The following is a 15,189-nucleotide window of genomic DNA, read 5'->3' on the forward strand; positions in this document are numbered from 1 at the left end:
CAGCGTTCCTAGTGAATCTCAGCGGTTCGTTGATTTTAAAAGTATAACCAGCCAGGTTAGGGTATAGTGGGTGTAAGGTTGGCCTAACACCAGGGAGACTTTGGTATCTCTAGAACAGTATTCCATTCGCCACTCCCCATGTGTGAACCATGCAATCCTTCACTCTGAAACAAATGCAGCAGGGTGAATCTAAACATGCAGCAGAATAAGGTGGTAGAGTCCCATACTATTAGAACAGATTGTACCACTTCAGATTCCAAAGGAGAGATTGAATTTTTTAAAGGCCTTGTTGTTTATTCGGTCAGTCGCTTCCGACTCTTCGTGACTTCATGGACCAGCCCACGCCAGAGCTTCCTGTCAGCCATCGCCACCCCCAGCTCCCCCAAGGTCAAGCTCCAGAATATCATCCATCCATCTTGCCCTTGGTCGGCCCCTCTTCCTTTTGCCTTCCACTTTCCCTAGCATCAGCATCTTCTCCAGGGTATCCTGTCTTCTCATTGTGTGGCAAAAGTACTTCAGTTTTGCCTTTAATATCATTCCCTCATTAAAGGCCTTACATATGGAAAATTACTCGTATTTATTACATTTATACCTTGCCTTTCTTCCATGGTAAGTAGCAGAGACGGGGTTGGTCTCTAATCCAAGCACATCTCTAACTTAGCAGAGCAGGAAAATTGCTAGACTGCAGCTGTGTTAATTTTCCCACCTACAGGGGGCTTTAACGTAGGAAGCATCCAAAAATGGTATCCCCGGCTGCAGGCTAAAGTGGAACACTCCATTCTATGACCTCAGGAGTCAGCATACACATCCTGCTGTGTGCACAGACCGGCCCAGAGACGAGGCGCATGAGCTGAACTGCCACATTTTATGGAGGGCTGAGGGAAAGGGTAAAAAAAAAAGAAAAGATGAACTAACTGAGCTCCTTCAGCAGAGCTTAAATGAAGTTCAGAAACAGCACAGCGTCATGTGTGTTATATACAGGTGGAAAGCTATACAATGCCCATGACAAACAAAGCAGAGTCATTTTAAGGTCTGAATTAATTTAATGAAGGAAGAGAGGGAGAAACACAAGGCATTGCCCCCAAAACAGAAGCACAGCTATGAGCAATTCTGACCATGGCAGAACTCGGCTCGTCACAGGGATACAGCCGGGTATTTTGGCAAGACTGACCACTCGCCTTAGCAAGTCTGTGGAAAGAGGCTGGCGGGTGCATTCATTGTACTCCACACATTCACAGATTGCAATATTCAGAAATCTAGCTTCCTTAGTGGGCAAGAACAGAAAGACAGAGTAAGCACCGGTGAATTTGTACAAGCAGTAGGCACAGTATAAAATGGGAGGAAAGAGCAATACAGAATTAGTTCAGATGCACTGCCTGCCCTGTATAAAATTGAAGATCTTTACAAAAAGGATTCAAGTGTTATCTCTGGCCCTCAAGCACAGACTGCACTGGCAAAGAGAGCCTGGTGAGAGAGCAAAAAGAAAGACTGTGAGATACCTACACTGCATCCCAGGCAACCCTTACTGTGCAGAGGAATGAAGGGCACGGCCGGCCTGTTAAATTCTTACTCTAGGCAGAGCTAACAGGTCTTCTTCCCACCCTGACCCCACACTCATATCCATGGGGTGTGTGGAAAGAGACAGATATACTTCTGACAGTACAGTCACATCCCTTGCTGATGCTCTCCTTTCACAGGAGGGGGCAGCCTTTGCGCTTTTTGTTCTTCCGGACTTGCAAGGCAGCCCGAGTGGCCATTTCGAACACTTCTCGCACTCCGTCCTTCGTCTTGGCCGAACACTCAAGGTAGCCAAAAGCGTTGATCCTGTTTGCCATGTCTCTTCCTTCCTCTGGCTTCACTGGCTCCTGCATAAGAAGTGAAACAAAAATAATGGGTTTTTTCAAGGTCTGACTGAACGAAGGAAGCAGCAAGGTAACACAGCCAGCAGTATAAAAATGACCAAGGAGGTGCCTCACTAATCAGGTCCCACTCTGCACTACAGGTTTTCTATATCCCATGTGGCATCAGGAACTCCACTTCAGGAAGTCTGCTTCAGAGCGGTACTTTTCCATCTTTACTCCAGCCTGAATCCACTTTTCTTTTTTTCCTTTTTTTTTTGTCAAGGTCTGACTTAATGAAGGAAGCATAAAAATCTTTTAAAGGTGACAGTGGTACTACTGCTGGTGTGTAGGTAACAAGGAGAGATGTCACCAGATTCAGAATTGGGGAGTTCAATTTCTGAATGCCAGCAGTTCAAAACCCCCAGCCCATTATGAGCCAAACCCAAACCTACTCCAAAGTTCAGGCTCAGCTTGGAAAGGTTTTCATCCCCAAGTATCCTTCCCTGCAAATTATTTATTTATTTAAAACATTTGTATCCCACCCTATATCATTACGATATCAAATGTGTACACACAAACACACACACACACACCCACACACCCCACCACCACACTCCTTTCCAAACATGCTTACACTTGTAAAGTAGGGAAGGCTGAAAGGAAGTCTCGTGTCAACAGAGATCTTGTAGCTTCATCGTTAAGGCCTGATGCGTCTGAGCATGATCAACAGTATGGGACTTGTAGTTACCAGTGCCTCCATGCACTGTGACTGGAAAGGGCGTTGTTGAGGATGCTCAAAAGTATCCCTTCCACTAATAAGCATCTTCCTTTGCAAGGGTAAGTTTGCTTTCGGTGTAAGGCAAAGCTCCTCCTTGAGAGTGAGCTCCCCTTGTAATTCTAAGCTTTCTTAGAAAGGCCCTGATTTTTTCCCCAAGAATTCTCTGAGAAAGCTCAGAAAACCAGAACTAAGAGGCGCACTGGGGTGAAAGGCGGGGGGCTCATTCATCACTAGTCACAACCCTCCGGGTGAAGCCAAAGCTTTAGAATGTGCGACTGCAATATCAATAGATTATCTAATCGATCTTAATGACAGATGGTGGGGTAGAATACTCCATTATCTAGACACTGATTACAGAAACCAAGAACTTTCTAGCACTGCTCTGCTACAGGAGCAAGCACTATTTTTTTTTTTTAATCAAATGTTTAGATTTCTGAGTCTTCCATATAATACGGGAAGAGAAATTGGGACATGATACAAGTACTGACAAAACAGTTCAAGGATTAGAGTGTTGAACTGATACTCTACTCATTCTCTCAGAGGAAACTGGTCTCCCAGAAAGATACAGAGGCCCTAAACATCTTGTCTGGGAAACCCAGAACATTTGCAGGTCTCACTGAATACCTCAGAACATAATTGTTTATACAATTGTTTATATATTAATGTGTGAGGCACTGCCTGAGTGAGCAAACAGATGTACATACATGTACTGTTCAAACAAGTTAAACCCAAGTAACTTACTTCTGAGTAGTTTAAGTCCTACTGAGTTCAATGGGGCTTATTCAGTCCCAGGTAAATAGGTACAGAATTACAACCTTAGTTTGGGGGGGTTGTTGTTGTTTTTTAAAACACATTTAATTACTTCTGATGTTTGTATTTCATGAGTGCTCTTGTTTGAAATAATGCCCTCCTGTTCAGAGAGTTTCAGAATATGCAAAGGTGTTTGTTTTTGGTGTAAAATTTATATTTGAGAATCTTAATGTCCCAAAAATAAGAACTCACCCATTTGAAGGGATATTGGAAGACTTGCCATTTAAAAAGGATGGGAGGAATGTTGTGTTCCAAGTTTGGGAGGAGGATTTCAGCCTGCATATTACCTTCACCAAATAGACCGAGCTGGAAACTGTCATAGTTTCTCCCCAGGTGTGCCATAGCAGCAGCCATCACACAGTTATTCTGGTGTGGACAGCTCCCACATGACTGGTGTGAAAGCTCTCCAGAAACATCCCACAGGAGCAGTTTAACCGAAGTCACTGCACAACATTTCCTACATAAGTAAAGATTCCATGTCTCAAAAAGTTCAAGTTTTAAAAAAAGAAGCAAAGAAAAGAGCAGTCACAGGTGCATACCTGTTTCATCTTAGCCAATTCCCTGCGGGTGTGTTCATCATTCCGCAAGTCCTTCTTGTTTCCCACAAGGATAATGGGCACATTTGGGCAGAAGTGTTTCACTTCAGGGGTCCACTTCTCTGGTATGTTTTCTGGAAGAGCCAAGCATGTTGCAGGAGCATCTTAAAAAGCATACACTAACACACCAGGGACAGATTCACAGCTATAATCTCCAGACACTTAAAAAGGACTCTAAAGTCCTTTTGGGGACTCTAAAGGCCATTCTATGTCAATAGGAGAAAACATCCAGTTTGTTGCCAAGAGTGAGACTGGACACAATGAGAGTCCTATTCCAGAGTCTTAGCCAGCACACAGCTGAGAGCCTGCTTCATCTACCACACCCCACAGCAGCTGTAAGCAAACACTGTACTCCCTAGACCAGTAGAAGAAGAAAAAATGTGACTCAATGCAGCATGGGAAGCTGCCCCACCCAAATCCCAGAGCCATCATCATCAGCATCGCTGTGGACATGTGCAAGGACAGATTCAGAGATGCTTAATGCCACAAAGAAGAACTGTGCAGAACATATCAAAGCGGCACACACCCTGCATCCTCGCAGAGTCCAGCTCATGACTGATACTGCCATCATTTATACACTCCCTTCCTTCTGAAAGAAGCTGTTGAGTCCTTATTGCCAACTGCTTCCGATTTGTACTGAAAGAATGATTAGGAGGGTCACAGTACAAGCACATGCCCAAGGAGCCAGCTGAGTTTAGTAGTTGCATAAGCCTCAAATAACCATTTTGCCTTGAATGTGGAAGAGGAACCCAGTTGCTCTCCAGCTAGCCAGTTGGTTTTTCATCCATGGTCAAAACCCAATAGATATGACTCCTCTCCCTGACATGGACCTTGGTAGCCATATCCTGGAGCTTCTGCCAACCCCTGCATTCTCACAGGCATGTGTACAGGCTATTACAGAGCTGGTAGCTCTTTGCCTCTGGAATTCCAGCTTTCTTCCAAGATGGGTAGATACAGTAGTCTTGCTGCCAAAAAGCCCTGGGAATTAATGCATAGTTAGAAATGATGCTCCTTTTTCACAGTTATGTATTCCAAAGCATCAGTTGATCAGCATAAGTCCTTTGCCTTTTTTCCAGTGAAAAACAAAGATCTTGCAAGCATCCACACGTGGCTGAGAACTATCTGCTTGGTAGGGTAGCACAGGCTCTCCCTTGTATAGACCAGCATATTTGTTCTACAAAGGTCAGAACTTGAATTAAACTCATTCATTTGACAAAGAAGATACACTCATCAGGTAGCAGCCACTGGGGGGAAATGTTCTGATGAGCCTCGAGGACTTGTTGGTGAGGACCCTACAAGGTCTCGTCAATCACAACCCATTGCAGGTCTATCATTATTTCCTCAGCACTTTTCCACATACGAAGTGCCTTACAGTCTTTTCTTCCTTGCGTTTACAACTCCGTGAAGTTGATCACATTCAGACCCAAGTCTCTGTGCTCCAGCTAACGTGATCTTAACTGCATCACTTTGGCTCAAAGGAGTTCTAAAGGATCCCCTTGAACATATGAAGCTGCTTTATACAGAATCAGACTGTTGGTCCATCTAGCCCAGTACTGTCTACAGCAGGGCAGAGCAACTTATGGCCCTCCAGACATTTTGGCCTACAACTCCCATCAGCCCTAGCCAGCACAGCCAATGGTGAGTGATGATGGGAGTTGTAGGCCAAAACAGCTGGAGAGCCACAGGTTGCCCACCCCTGGGCTACTATGACTGGCAGGGCTCTCCAGCAGAGGTCTTCCCCATCCCCTGTTACCTGGCTGTTTTAACTAGAGATGCCAAGGTTGAACTTGAGACTACTTCCATGCAAAACATGTGCTGTATCATTAAGCTTTGGTCCCTCCTTTTATTGTACATCATCAAGGTGGATGGACAGTATCATGTATGACCCTTTACCTAAAGTCTGGAGGGTGCTGTTGCACTCATGTCCTGCTTGTGGGTTTCCCTTGGGCCTCTGGTTGGCCACTATGTAAACAGAACACTGGACTAGATGGACCCTTGGTCTGATCCAGCATGGCTCTTCTTATATTCCCATAAGCTTACCTAAACTGTCTGGACTGTCAATGGAAAAGCACATGAGGATAACATCCGTGTCTGGATAAGAAAGGGGCCGCAGCCTGTCATAGTCTTCCTGCCCAGCTGTGTCCCAGAGAGCCAGCTCCACCTAGAGACAGAGGGAAGTTGACATAATCATGGCCTCTGTAGATAAAAGCAGAGACTAAGGCAAACAGGAAAGCAACCCATTTTCTCTCTCACACATCCTGCATCTCGGCTTGCTGGCAGCTTTAAGGCAATCTGACAAAACATCTGCCCTAATTAAGCATCCCAAGCCCAGCAATCAATTCTGGCCATTATGCAGTTTGCTTTATGGGGTTGCTCTGCTGCATTACCCTCAAGGGCACCACCAAAGTGTATTACAGGATCGTAAAGCTGTCAAAGAGAGGCCAAGTCCAAATACGGCAACATCTCTTTGGAGCAATGCAGGATGGCAAGTTAAAAGGGGTGCAGCCATAGAGAGAAAAGAAGAACATAAAATTTGTAACTCACTTTGGAAAGATTTTACCAAAGGCCCTGTTAGTATTCTGTTAGTACACTATTAGTAGTTAAGTCATTTTAAAGGGAAACCTGGATATAGTGGGCATTACAGAAACCTAATGGAGTGGAGAGAACCAGTGGGATACGGTCATCTCTGGATATAAACTCTATAGGAAGGGCAGGGAAGGGCCTACTGGGGGAGGTGTTGCTCTGTATGTCAAACAGGGCATAGTATCGAGCAGACTAGAACACCTAAAAGGGATAGGCTCTTCCACAGAAGCTCTGTGGATGACAATACCAGGCTCCAAAACTAATTTAGTGCTAGGAACGTGCTATCATCCCCCAGACCAGAATGCTCAGAGCAACTTTGAGATAGAAAACAAAATCAGGGAGGCCTCCAAACAAGGAAATGTTGTCATAATGGGCAACTTCAATTACCCTCACATTGATTGGACAAATGCATGTTATAGCCATGAGAAAGAGGTTAAATTTCTAGATGCCCTAAATGATTGTGCCCTAGAACAGTTGGTCATGGAACCAACCAGAGGGGAGGTGACCTTGGATTTAATCCTCAGTGGTGTCGCCCAGGACCTAGTATGAGATGTAAATGTTGTTGAACCAATTGGAAACAGTGAACACAGTGCTATGAGGTTTAATATCTATTTAAGTGGAAAATTGCCCAGGGAGTCCGACACAGTCATATTTGACTTCAAAAGAGGAAACTGGTGAAACAGAAGCTAAAAGGGGGAGTCAAAAGGATTAAATCCCTTCAAAATGCTTGGGGATTATTCAAAACCACAATAATAGAAGCCCAGCTAAAATGTATACCACAGGTTAGGAAAGGTAACACCAAGTCCAAGAGGTCACCGGCATGGCTAATGAGCAGTGTTAAGGGAGCATTAGAGAAAAGAGAGCTTCTTTCAGAAAATGGAAGTCTTGCCCAAGCGAGGAAAACAAAAGGGAGCACAAGCTTGAACAAAGACGAAGCAAGCAGACAATAAGAGAATTTTGAAGAGCATATCGCTAACAACAACAAAGCCAACAATAAAGAATTCTTTAAATACATCAGAAGCAGAAAACCAGCTAGGGAGGCAGTTCGACCATTGGATGACAATGGAATTAAAGGAGCACTGAAGGTGGACAAGGAGATTGCAGAGAAGCTGAACGAATTCTTTTCATCTGTCTTCACTGCAGAAGATATAGGACAGATACCTGTGCCTGAACTGATGTTTTCAGGAAGGGAGTCTGAGGAACTGAGGCAAATAGTGGTGACAAAAGAAGAAGTTCTCAACCTTATTGATAAACTGAAAGCAAATAAAATCACCAGGCCCAGATGGTATCCATCCTAGAATTCTCAAAGAACACAAATATGAAATTGCTGATCTTCTAACCAAAAGATGCAGCATGTCCCTAAGTTCAGCCTCTATACCAGTGGACTGGAAGATGGCCAATGTAACACCTATTTTCAAAAGGGGATCCAGGGGGGATCCAGGAAATTACAGGCCAGTTAGCTTAACATCTGTTCCAGGTAAATTGGTTGAAGGCATTATTAAAGATAAAATTAGTAAGCATAGAAGGACAAGCCCTGCTGAAAAAGAATCAGCATGGCTTCTACAAAGGTAAGTCCTGTTTCACTAACCTTTTAGAGTTCTTTGAGAGTGTCAATAAACATGTAGACAGGGGTGATCTGGTAGACACTGTTTACTTGGACTTCCAAAAGGCTTTTGACAAAGTCCCTCACCAAAGACTTCTGAGCAAACTTAGCAGTCATGGAATAAGAGGACAGGTCCTCTTATGGATCAGTAACTGGTTAAAGAACAGAAAGCAGAGAGTAGGAATAAATGGTAAATTATCCCAATGGAGGGAAGTAAATAGTGAGGTTCCACAGGGATCTGTATTAAGACCAATGCTTCTCAACTTATTCATAAATGATCTCGAATTAGGAGTGAGCAGTGAAGTGGCCAAGTTTGCAGATGACACCAAATTATTTAGGGTGGTTAAAACAAAAAGGAATTGTGAGGAGCTCCAAAAGGATCTCTCCAAACTGGGAGAACGGGCATCTAAATGGCAAATGCAGTTCAAAGTAAGCAAGTGTAAAGTGATGCACGTTGGGGCACAAAAATCCGAACTTCAAGTATAGCCTGATGGGATCTGAGCTAGTGGTGACCAACCAGGAAAGAGATCTTGGGGTTGGGGTGGACAGCTCAATGAAGATGTCAACCCAGTGTGCAGCTGCTGTAAAAAAGGCAAACTCCACATTAGGCATAATTAGAAAAGGAATTGAGAATAAAACTGCCAACATCATGCTGCCCCTGTACAAATCTACGGTGCGGCCACACTTGGAATACTGTGTCCAGTTCTGGTCACGACACCTAAAAAAAAGATATTGTAGAGCTGGAGAAGGTACAGCAAAGGGCAACTAAAATGATTAAGGGGCTGGAGCATCTCCCCTATGAGAGAAGGTTACAACAGCTGGGATTGTTTAGCTTGGAAAAAAGGAGTCAGGGGAGACATGATAGAGGTCTACAAAATTATGCATGGTGTGGAGAATGTGGATAGGGAGACATTTTTCTCTTTCTCTCAAAATACTAGAACCTGGGGTCATCTTATGACGCTGATTGATGGGAGATTCAGGACAAATAAAAGGGAGTACTTCTTCACACAGCGCATAGTTAAACTATGGAATTCGCTACCACAGGATGTAGTGATGGCCACCAATTTGGATGGCTTTAAAGGGGGGGTTAGACAAATTCTTGGAGGAAAGGGCTATCAATGGTTACTGCTCTTGATGGCTATGTGCTACCTACAGTACCAGAGGTGCTGAGCCTATGTACACCAGTTGCTGGGGAACATGGGCGGGAGGGTGCTGTTGTGCTCATGCCCTGCTTGTGGGTTCCCGGTTGACAACTGGTTGGCCACTGTGTGACGCGAATGCCGGACTAGATGGATCGTGGGTCTGATCCAGCATGGCTCTTCTTGTGTACTCTCAAGTAAGCAGATTGTGATCAGCATGCCCCAAAGATATACAGAGCAATACACAAACGGATGTATTTTTTTCTTTTATAAGGTTAGCATCTTTAAAAAACTGACTTGGCTTGCATTTCCAACATGTAAGAAAACACCACAACTCAAGGCTTTTCACAGTCTCCAGTTTAGACCTGCAGCAGTTCTTATGAGCCAACAGGCTGTGCAAAGTTTTGTTACAGTCAGGAAAAGACTGCCTGTATTTTAAACACATGCTTGCCCCATGTATGTGTGTGTGTGTGTGTATTTATATATATGTGTGTGTGTGTGTGTGTATATATATACATACACACACACACACACACACACACACATATATATAGTTTTTAATGAGTTTGTCCCATTTTATGTTTGTCCCATTTGTGTATTATATGGGGGTGGGGGTCTACTCTTTACACCGGGGGTGGGGAAACCTTTTCAGCTCAAGGGCCAGATTCCATTTTGGAGAAGTTCTCCAGGGGGTGGGTGGGGGACTGCATTCTAGTGATGGGTGGGACTGAAAAGTCCAAAGCCCCCCCCCCCCTAAAATCCTATTGTTACCAATTTATAGTAGGAAACATGTTTACCCATAAGAACACAGGAAGCTGCCTTATGCCAAGACACACCATTGGTCCCTCTAGCCCTTTGTCCACACTGACTGGCAGCAGCTCTCCAGGGTTTCAGGCAGAATTCCTTCCTAGCCCTACCTGGAGATGTCAGGGATCGAACCTGGGACTTTCCATACAAAGCAGGTGCTCTACCACTGAGCTACAGTGCCTCCTCTTCAAAAGTAAGCATGAGCAGCATGTCTGTTCACAAATAAGCAGGACAAGCCTCTGTATGTCTACTCAGAAGTATGAGCATCACGTCTACTCATAAGTAAGCAGGGCAAGCCTCTGCAGGAGAAGGAATGAAGCAGGACCGAGTCATTCAACAGGTTCTTCCCCTGGCTTCTCGCCCTCTGCCCCACAGGGAAAAGCTGGTATACCCAGTCAGCTGGAGGTAGGAAAAATAAGATTTTGTCAATGGGCAACAGAGAAGGGTGAGAACATTTCTAAGGGGTGAGCCACAATGAAAGTTGATGCTGTCATTAGTTGGGTCTGGGGATAAAAGTGTATTTAAGCTCAGAAGCCATCCCTGCTAGCAGAGAGAATCAGTGAATGAATACCTGTTTCCCATCTACTTCAATGTCTGCAATGTAGTTTTCAAAGACAGTTGGTACATAGACTTCTGGAAACTGGTCCTTGCTGAACACAATCAGCAGGCAGGTCTTCCCGCAGGCACCGTCTCCCACAATCACAAGCTTTTTCCTGATGGCTGCCATGGCTGCAGAGACAGAAGGAAGGCTACATTTGGAACACAGTTCATTAGGAAGTGCGACAGCATTATGATGGGCAGCCCATAACACCTACTCATGGGCCGTGCGTATTCCAGCTCTGCGTTAAGGAAATTAGAGTTCTGCTCTAAGAATGCATCACACCAGATGCTCTAGACATCCATGAAGTCTGGCAGCGGAGCAAAGAGTGAGTGACAGTGGCAGTACAAGCAAGGTAGGGAAGGAAGGACCAGAGTTTTTCTCCCACCATTCCTTCCCGAGCCTGCATCTGAAATGTCAAGAGTAACACTCGTCATGTGTTTTAAAAAGTAGTTCAGCAATCCCAGCATCATTTAGACCTCACTGGCACGCATGCATGCATCCATCCAATTGTTACAAGTCATATGTGTCCTGGGATCTACACAGTTATGCTACTCCTTTGGTAATCTGCCATTATGTGTGTGTTTGGCTGGGGAAAGCATCATGCTCACACCACCACAGTGGTTGCATACCTCACCAATAGTCAGAGACCCAGTTACTCATGTATTGCTTTGCAACGCCAGTGCTGAAACCTGGACACAGAGCAAGCTGAAAGTCTTGCACACAGCCTAACAAATTCATTTTAAAGTGTCACAAACACTTTTCCATATCCCAATCCAATACCAAAGTCACTTGCCTTACAGTACAAAAAAATGTTGTGCTTTTTATTTAATCAGCTTCCCACTGACTTTACTTAGAGAACATGACGGGTTTCATTTCAGAACACATGTATGGATCTGCTATAAAACCACATGAATGTCACTGCACACCAGACTTTCTGCTGGTTTCAGTCCAGCAGAAGTTATTTTAGACACTCTAAAGTGGACCTGGTGTACAGTGATGCAATGGGAAGCAAGACTCACCATGAATAAGCATTTAAACTTGAGAAGGGACCAGAGAACTGAAGCTTGGGAAGTTTTAAAGCACTTTACTCTAGAGCAGCATTTTTTCAGTTTCTCATAGAAAAGGCACATTTTTTCTTCACAATTAAAGCAGGAGGCAGCCCTTTTATATCTCAAAAAGTTTTCTTTTAGCGTGTGCTTTAAAAGAATTACCTGCATTCAGAGGAACCCAGTTCCTGAGTGGATGTATGAGTCAGAGATCTGAAAATGCCTCTGCTTGGGTTTGCTTCCTTCCAGAGCAACTACATGATTGGCTTTTAAAAAGTAAATTGCAGGGGCGGGGGGCGGGGGCTAATCCTGATCAGGACCCAGGTGTGAGGGGGACGGGAGGCTCTAGCCCTTTGTCCTCACTGCGATGCCAATGGGGAAAAAGCTCCCATTGGAGTGAATGAGAGCATCATCCCCAATGTAATTTGCAGATGCTGGGGATGGGGGATCAATCTGGATCAGAACCACAGCAGGAGACAAAGGATTAAAGGCTCTTCCCCCCCCCCCCCAGGATCTGAATCCAGATCGCCCACCTGATGCATTTTTTTTTTAAGCGGATCACTCAATTTCTCACTGCATGATTGGCGACTCATCTAGTTCGACCTTTATACAGAGATTCCAGGAGCAGCCCTGTTGGAAGCCAGGTAATTCTGCTGTATCACAGGAGTGATGAAATAATCCAAATCACATCTGATGCAGGAAAGTTATCCTCCTGTCAAGGAGACAGGCTGGATAAAAATAAAGCCGGAGTAGTGCACCATGCAAAACACACAGCAGGAGGCAGAGCCCTCTCTGGATGGCTGCTTTGCCTTGCCTGAGGTTTTGTTTAAATTTATTTCTCATAGCATGCTTGCAATTCTCTCCCAGCACACAGTTCGGTACTTCGTGCTCTGGAGACAGTGCAGTGGGTTAAGAATGAGAAAATTTAGACACCCTATGTGTGTACACGTCTCTGACTCTCGTCCTAGAAAGTTAATTCATGCTTGGGGGGAAATCCTATGCATCTTTAGACAGAAAATAGTCCTATAACTTCCAGCATTCTCCAGCCAGCTACGTAGGGCTTTTCTCTGTGTAAACACAAAGAGGATTATGCCCTTAGAAAGTTTTCACAAAATGGAACCCAAAAGGCCAGACTGACACCCCACACACATAGGTTATCAGAACTGGGCCTTTTAGAATAAAAAATTGCTCTCGGAGCGAGAGGTGGTCCTCCTTCAGGGAAAGCAGGCAAACGCGAAGGACATGTAGCCTTCTGTAGGTTGATGAGACCAGGTTGTAGAGGTTATCCAACATTGTGGAGAATCAGCAGGAACCCCCTTGCAGGCTTTGTACTTCTGTGTGTTCTGGCTCGTGACGTGAGGTTCCTGAAGTTGGTTACTAGTTCTCAGTCCCTGTCAGAGTCCCAGTTCCTCTCTTAGAGGCCGCTGCCTCATATGTTAGCGTGTACAATTTGGGGAGGCCCCGAACTTATTTTCTGGGTGTGCACACCCAGTTCTTTATTCTTTCCCACATCTTTTGGCTATTATTGGCATGTGGTTGCCATGTCTGGCAGGGCCCTGCACCCAAATGAAGCATGGGACCCAATGTGATTCAATGCCATCTTGTGGAAGATACTTTCCCAGAGGTAAGATTGTATCATTTCAGGTAGCCCAAAGCTTATTGTGGGGTACATCCTCTCCCCCTCATCAGTTTCTCAAACAGTAATGAGCACTGCAGGAAAGCAATGGTTTAAATGCAAGAGAATTGAATACCTTGGAGGGGACAGCCCCTCACTCATGCAGATAGGCAATATGGGGTAGGCCAAAGCTTTTGTTGTGCAAAAGGTCCTTCAAAATTTACTGATTGACCTATGTTTCAAACTTGCACACAAATGAAGCAACTTCAGCGTACTGGCTCTTGGGCCTTTTTATGTATGTATGTATTTATAAATAACATTTGTGTCCCACGCTATATCATGAAGATCTCAGGGCAGCGTACAGATAAAATCAATTTAAACAGTATAAAACAATAAATAATTTAAATAGCTAAAAACACATTAAATCATTAAGCTAGCTAATACCAATTTAAAGTCTAAAACAATAAAACAGTTAAAACAATGTGCAAACTCAGGGAATCTAATTAGCCCTCAAAGGCTTTGGTAAAAACCCATGTTTTAACTTGGTGCCGAAATGAAACCAGTGTCTGTGCCAATCGGGCCTCCAAGGGGAGCGCATTCCACAACCGGGGTGCCACAGCAGAAAAACCCCTCTCCCACGTCCCACCATAGTGTATGTCTCACACCTTACGGAGTGCTTCCATGACAACAGAAGGAGAAGCAAATGGAATACTGGATTTTTTTAAAAAAGGAATCAGCTTTGCTGTGCTTTGGTCCACACAGGGCTCCATGAGCGAGTGCTCTGCACCAGTAAAAATCCCTTCACAGAACATACTTCCAGGTGGGGGTTGGAGTGAACATCATCTGACTGGCAGGGGCTGCTCAACCAATTAGAGAGGCTCCCCCCCCCAGGCTCTCCCCTTTCACTGTTCCCCTGAAGCTCCAGATGCACCTGCATTTCAGGAACAAGCCTGACTACAAAGGGAGTTACTTCTGAGTAGACACACATATGCTTGTGCTGGGAAAGATGGGGGGGACAGGGATGGGAAACCAGCCCCCTTTTCAACCCAGTGCTGTGCAGGATCTCTATACTGAAGGCGTGAAGTAGTTACTTTCTAAGGCAATAAACCAAATAACGGAGAATTGGTGCCTCATGATCACGCTTTACAGCCTTTAGGGAATTTGTGCTTTAGATGGTGCCATTTCAATTGAGGCGGATCTCTGTAAATTCTGATGTGGGCATTCAGGGGACAAGCCTCATTGCGCACAATGGGAGTTACTTCTGAGTAGACACTTATTGGTTTGTACTGGGAAACACATGGAGAGGAAACACCCCTTGACCGGGGTCATGGTGAAATGCACACTCCTGGACAGGGCTAGCATACCCGAGGTAAATGCAGGGCTTGGGGCACACAACAACTATACCACCGAGAACCCAACATAAGGAAAAGGATCTCAGAAAATCCGGTCTTTCTGAGATAAGCTCTGGGGTGACTGCTGGATGGCCACAACATCATGTATCCCTAATGACCTCCAAACAGAGCCAGCTCAGAGTATATTACCTGTGGAGAAACCTCCTTGGATAAATTAGGGAAGGGCAGCTTCCTTCAGTTCATTATGCATATGCCAGAACTAGGAAGCAAAGTAATACCATCTACACTTAGCATTTTTTTAATGTCTAAGAGACTCAACAATTCTTTTTTCAGCTAAGGGGGTCTCAGAACAAAACTGACAACACTATTACAGATTACTACATCTCAACGGTGGTGAAGAGACATCTGTGCCACGTCC

The 15,189-nt window shown here is 44.7% G+C and overlaps 1 protein-coding gene across 4 annotated transcripts in view; it reads right to left on the reverse strand.

The window, feature by feature from the left end:
* Positions 1 to 279: 279 nt before the first annotated feature.
* The window catches only part of RHOC (ras homolog family member C), a 41,684-nt gene continuing 26,774 nt past the window's right edge, over positions 280 to 15,189 (reverse strand). For 3 of the 4 annotated variants that reach the window (XM_084853464.1, XM_084853465.1, XM_084853468.1), the window contains exons 2-5: positions 10,729 to 10,886; positions 6,066 to 6,186; positions 3,969 to 4,099; positions 1,027 to 1,865 (exon numbers count right to left, since the gene is read on the reverse strand). In XM_084853464.1, coding sequence (XP_084709590.1) covers positions 1,692 to 1,865; positions 3,969 to 4,099; positions 6,066 to 6,186; positions 10,729 to 10,886 — 584 coding nt within the window. In that variant the 3' untranslated portion in view covers positions 1,027 to 1,691. Of the gene's footprint in view, positions 1,866 to 3,968; positions 4,100 to 6,065; positions 6,187 to 10,728; positions 10,887 to 15,189 lie in introns of all 4 variants that reach the window. The other variant, XM_084853466.1, reaches the window with a different exon arrangement.

This window comes from Heloderma suspectum, chromosome 4 (genome assembly GCF_057233095.1).
Source record: "Heloderma suspectum isolate Gila_16-S chromosome 4, 16-S_ref, whole genome shotgun sequence".
Classification (NCBI taxonomy): domain Eukaryota; kingdom Metazoa; phylum Chordata; class Lepidosauria; order Squamata; family Helodermatidae; genus Heloderma; species Heloderma suspectum.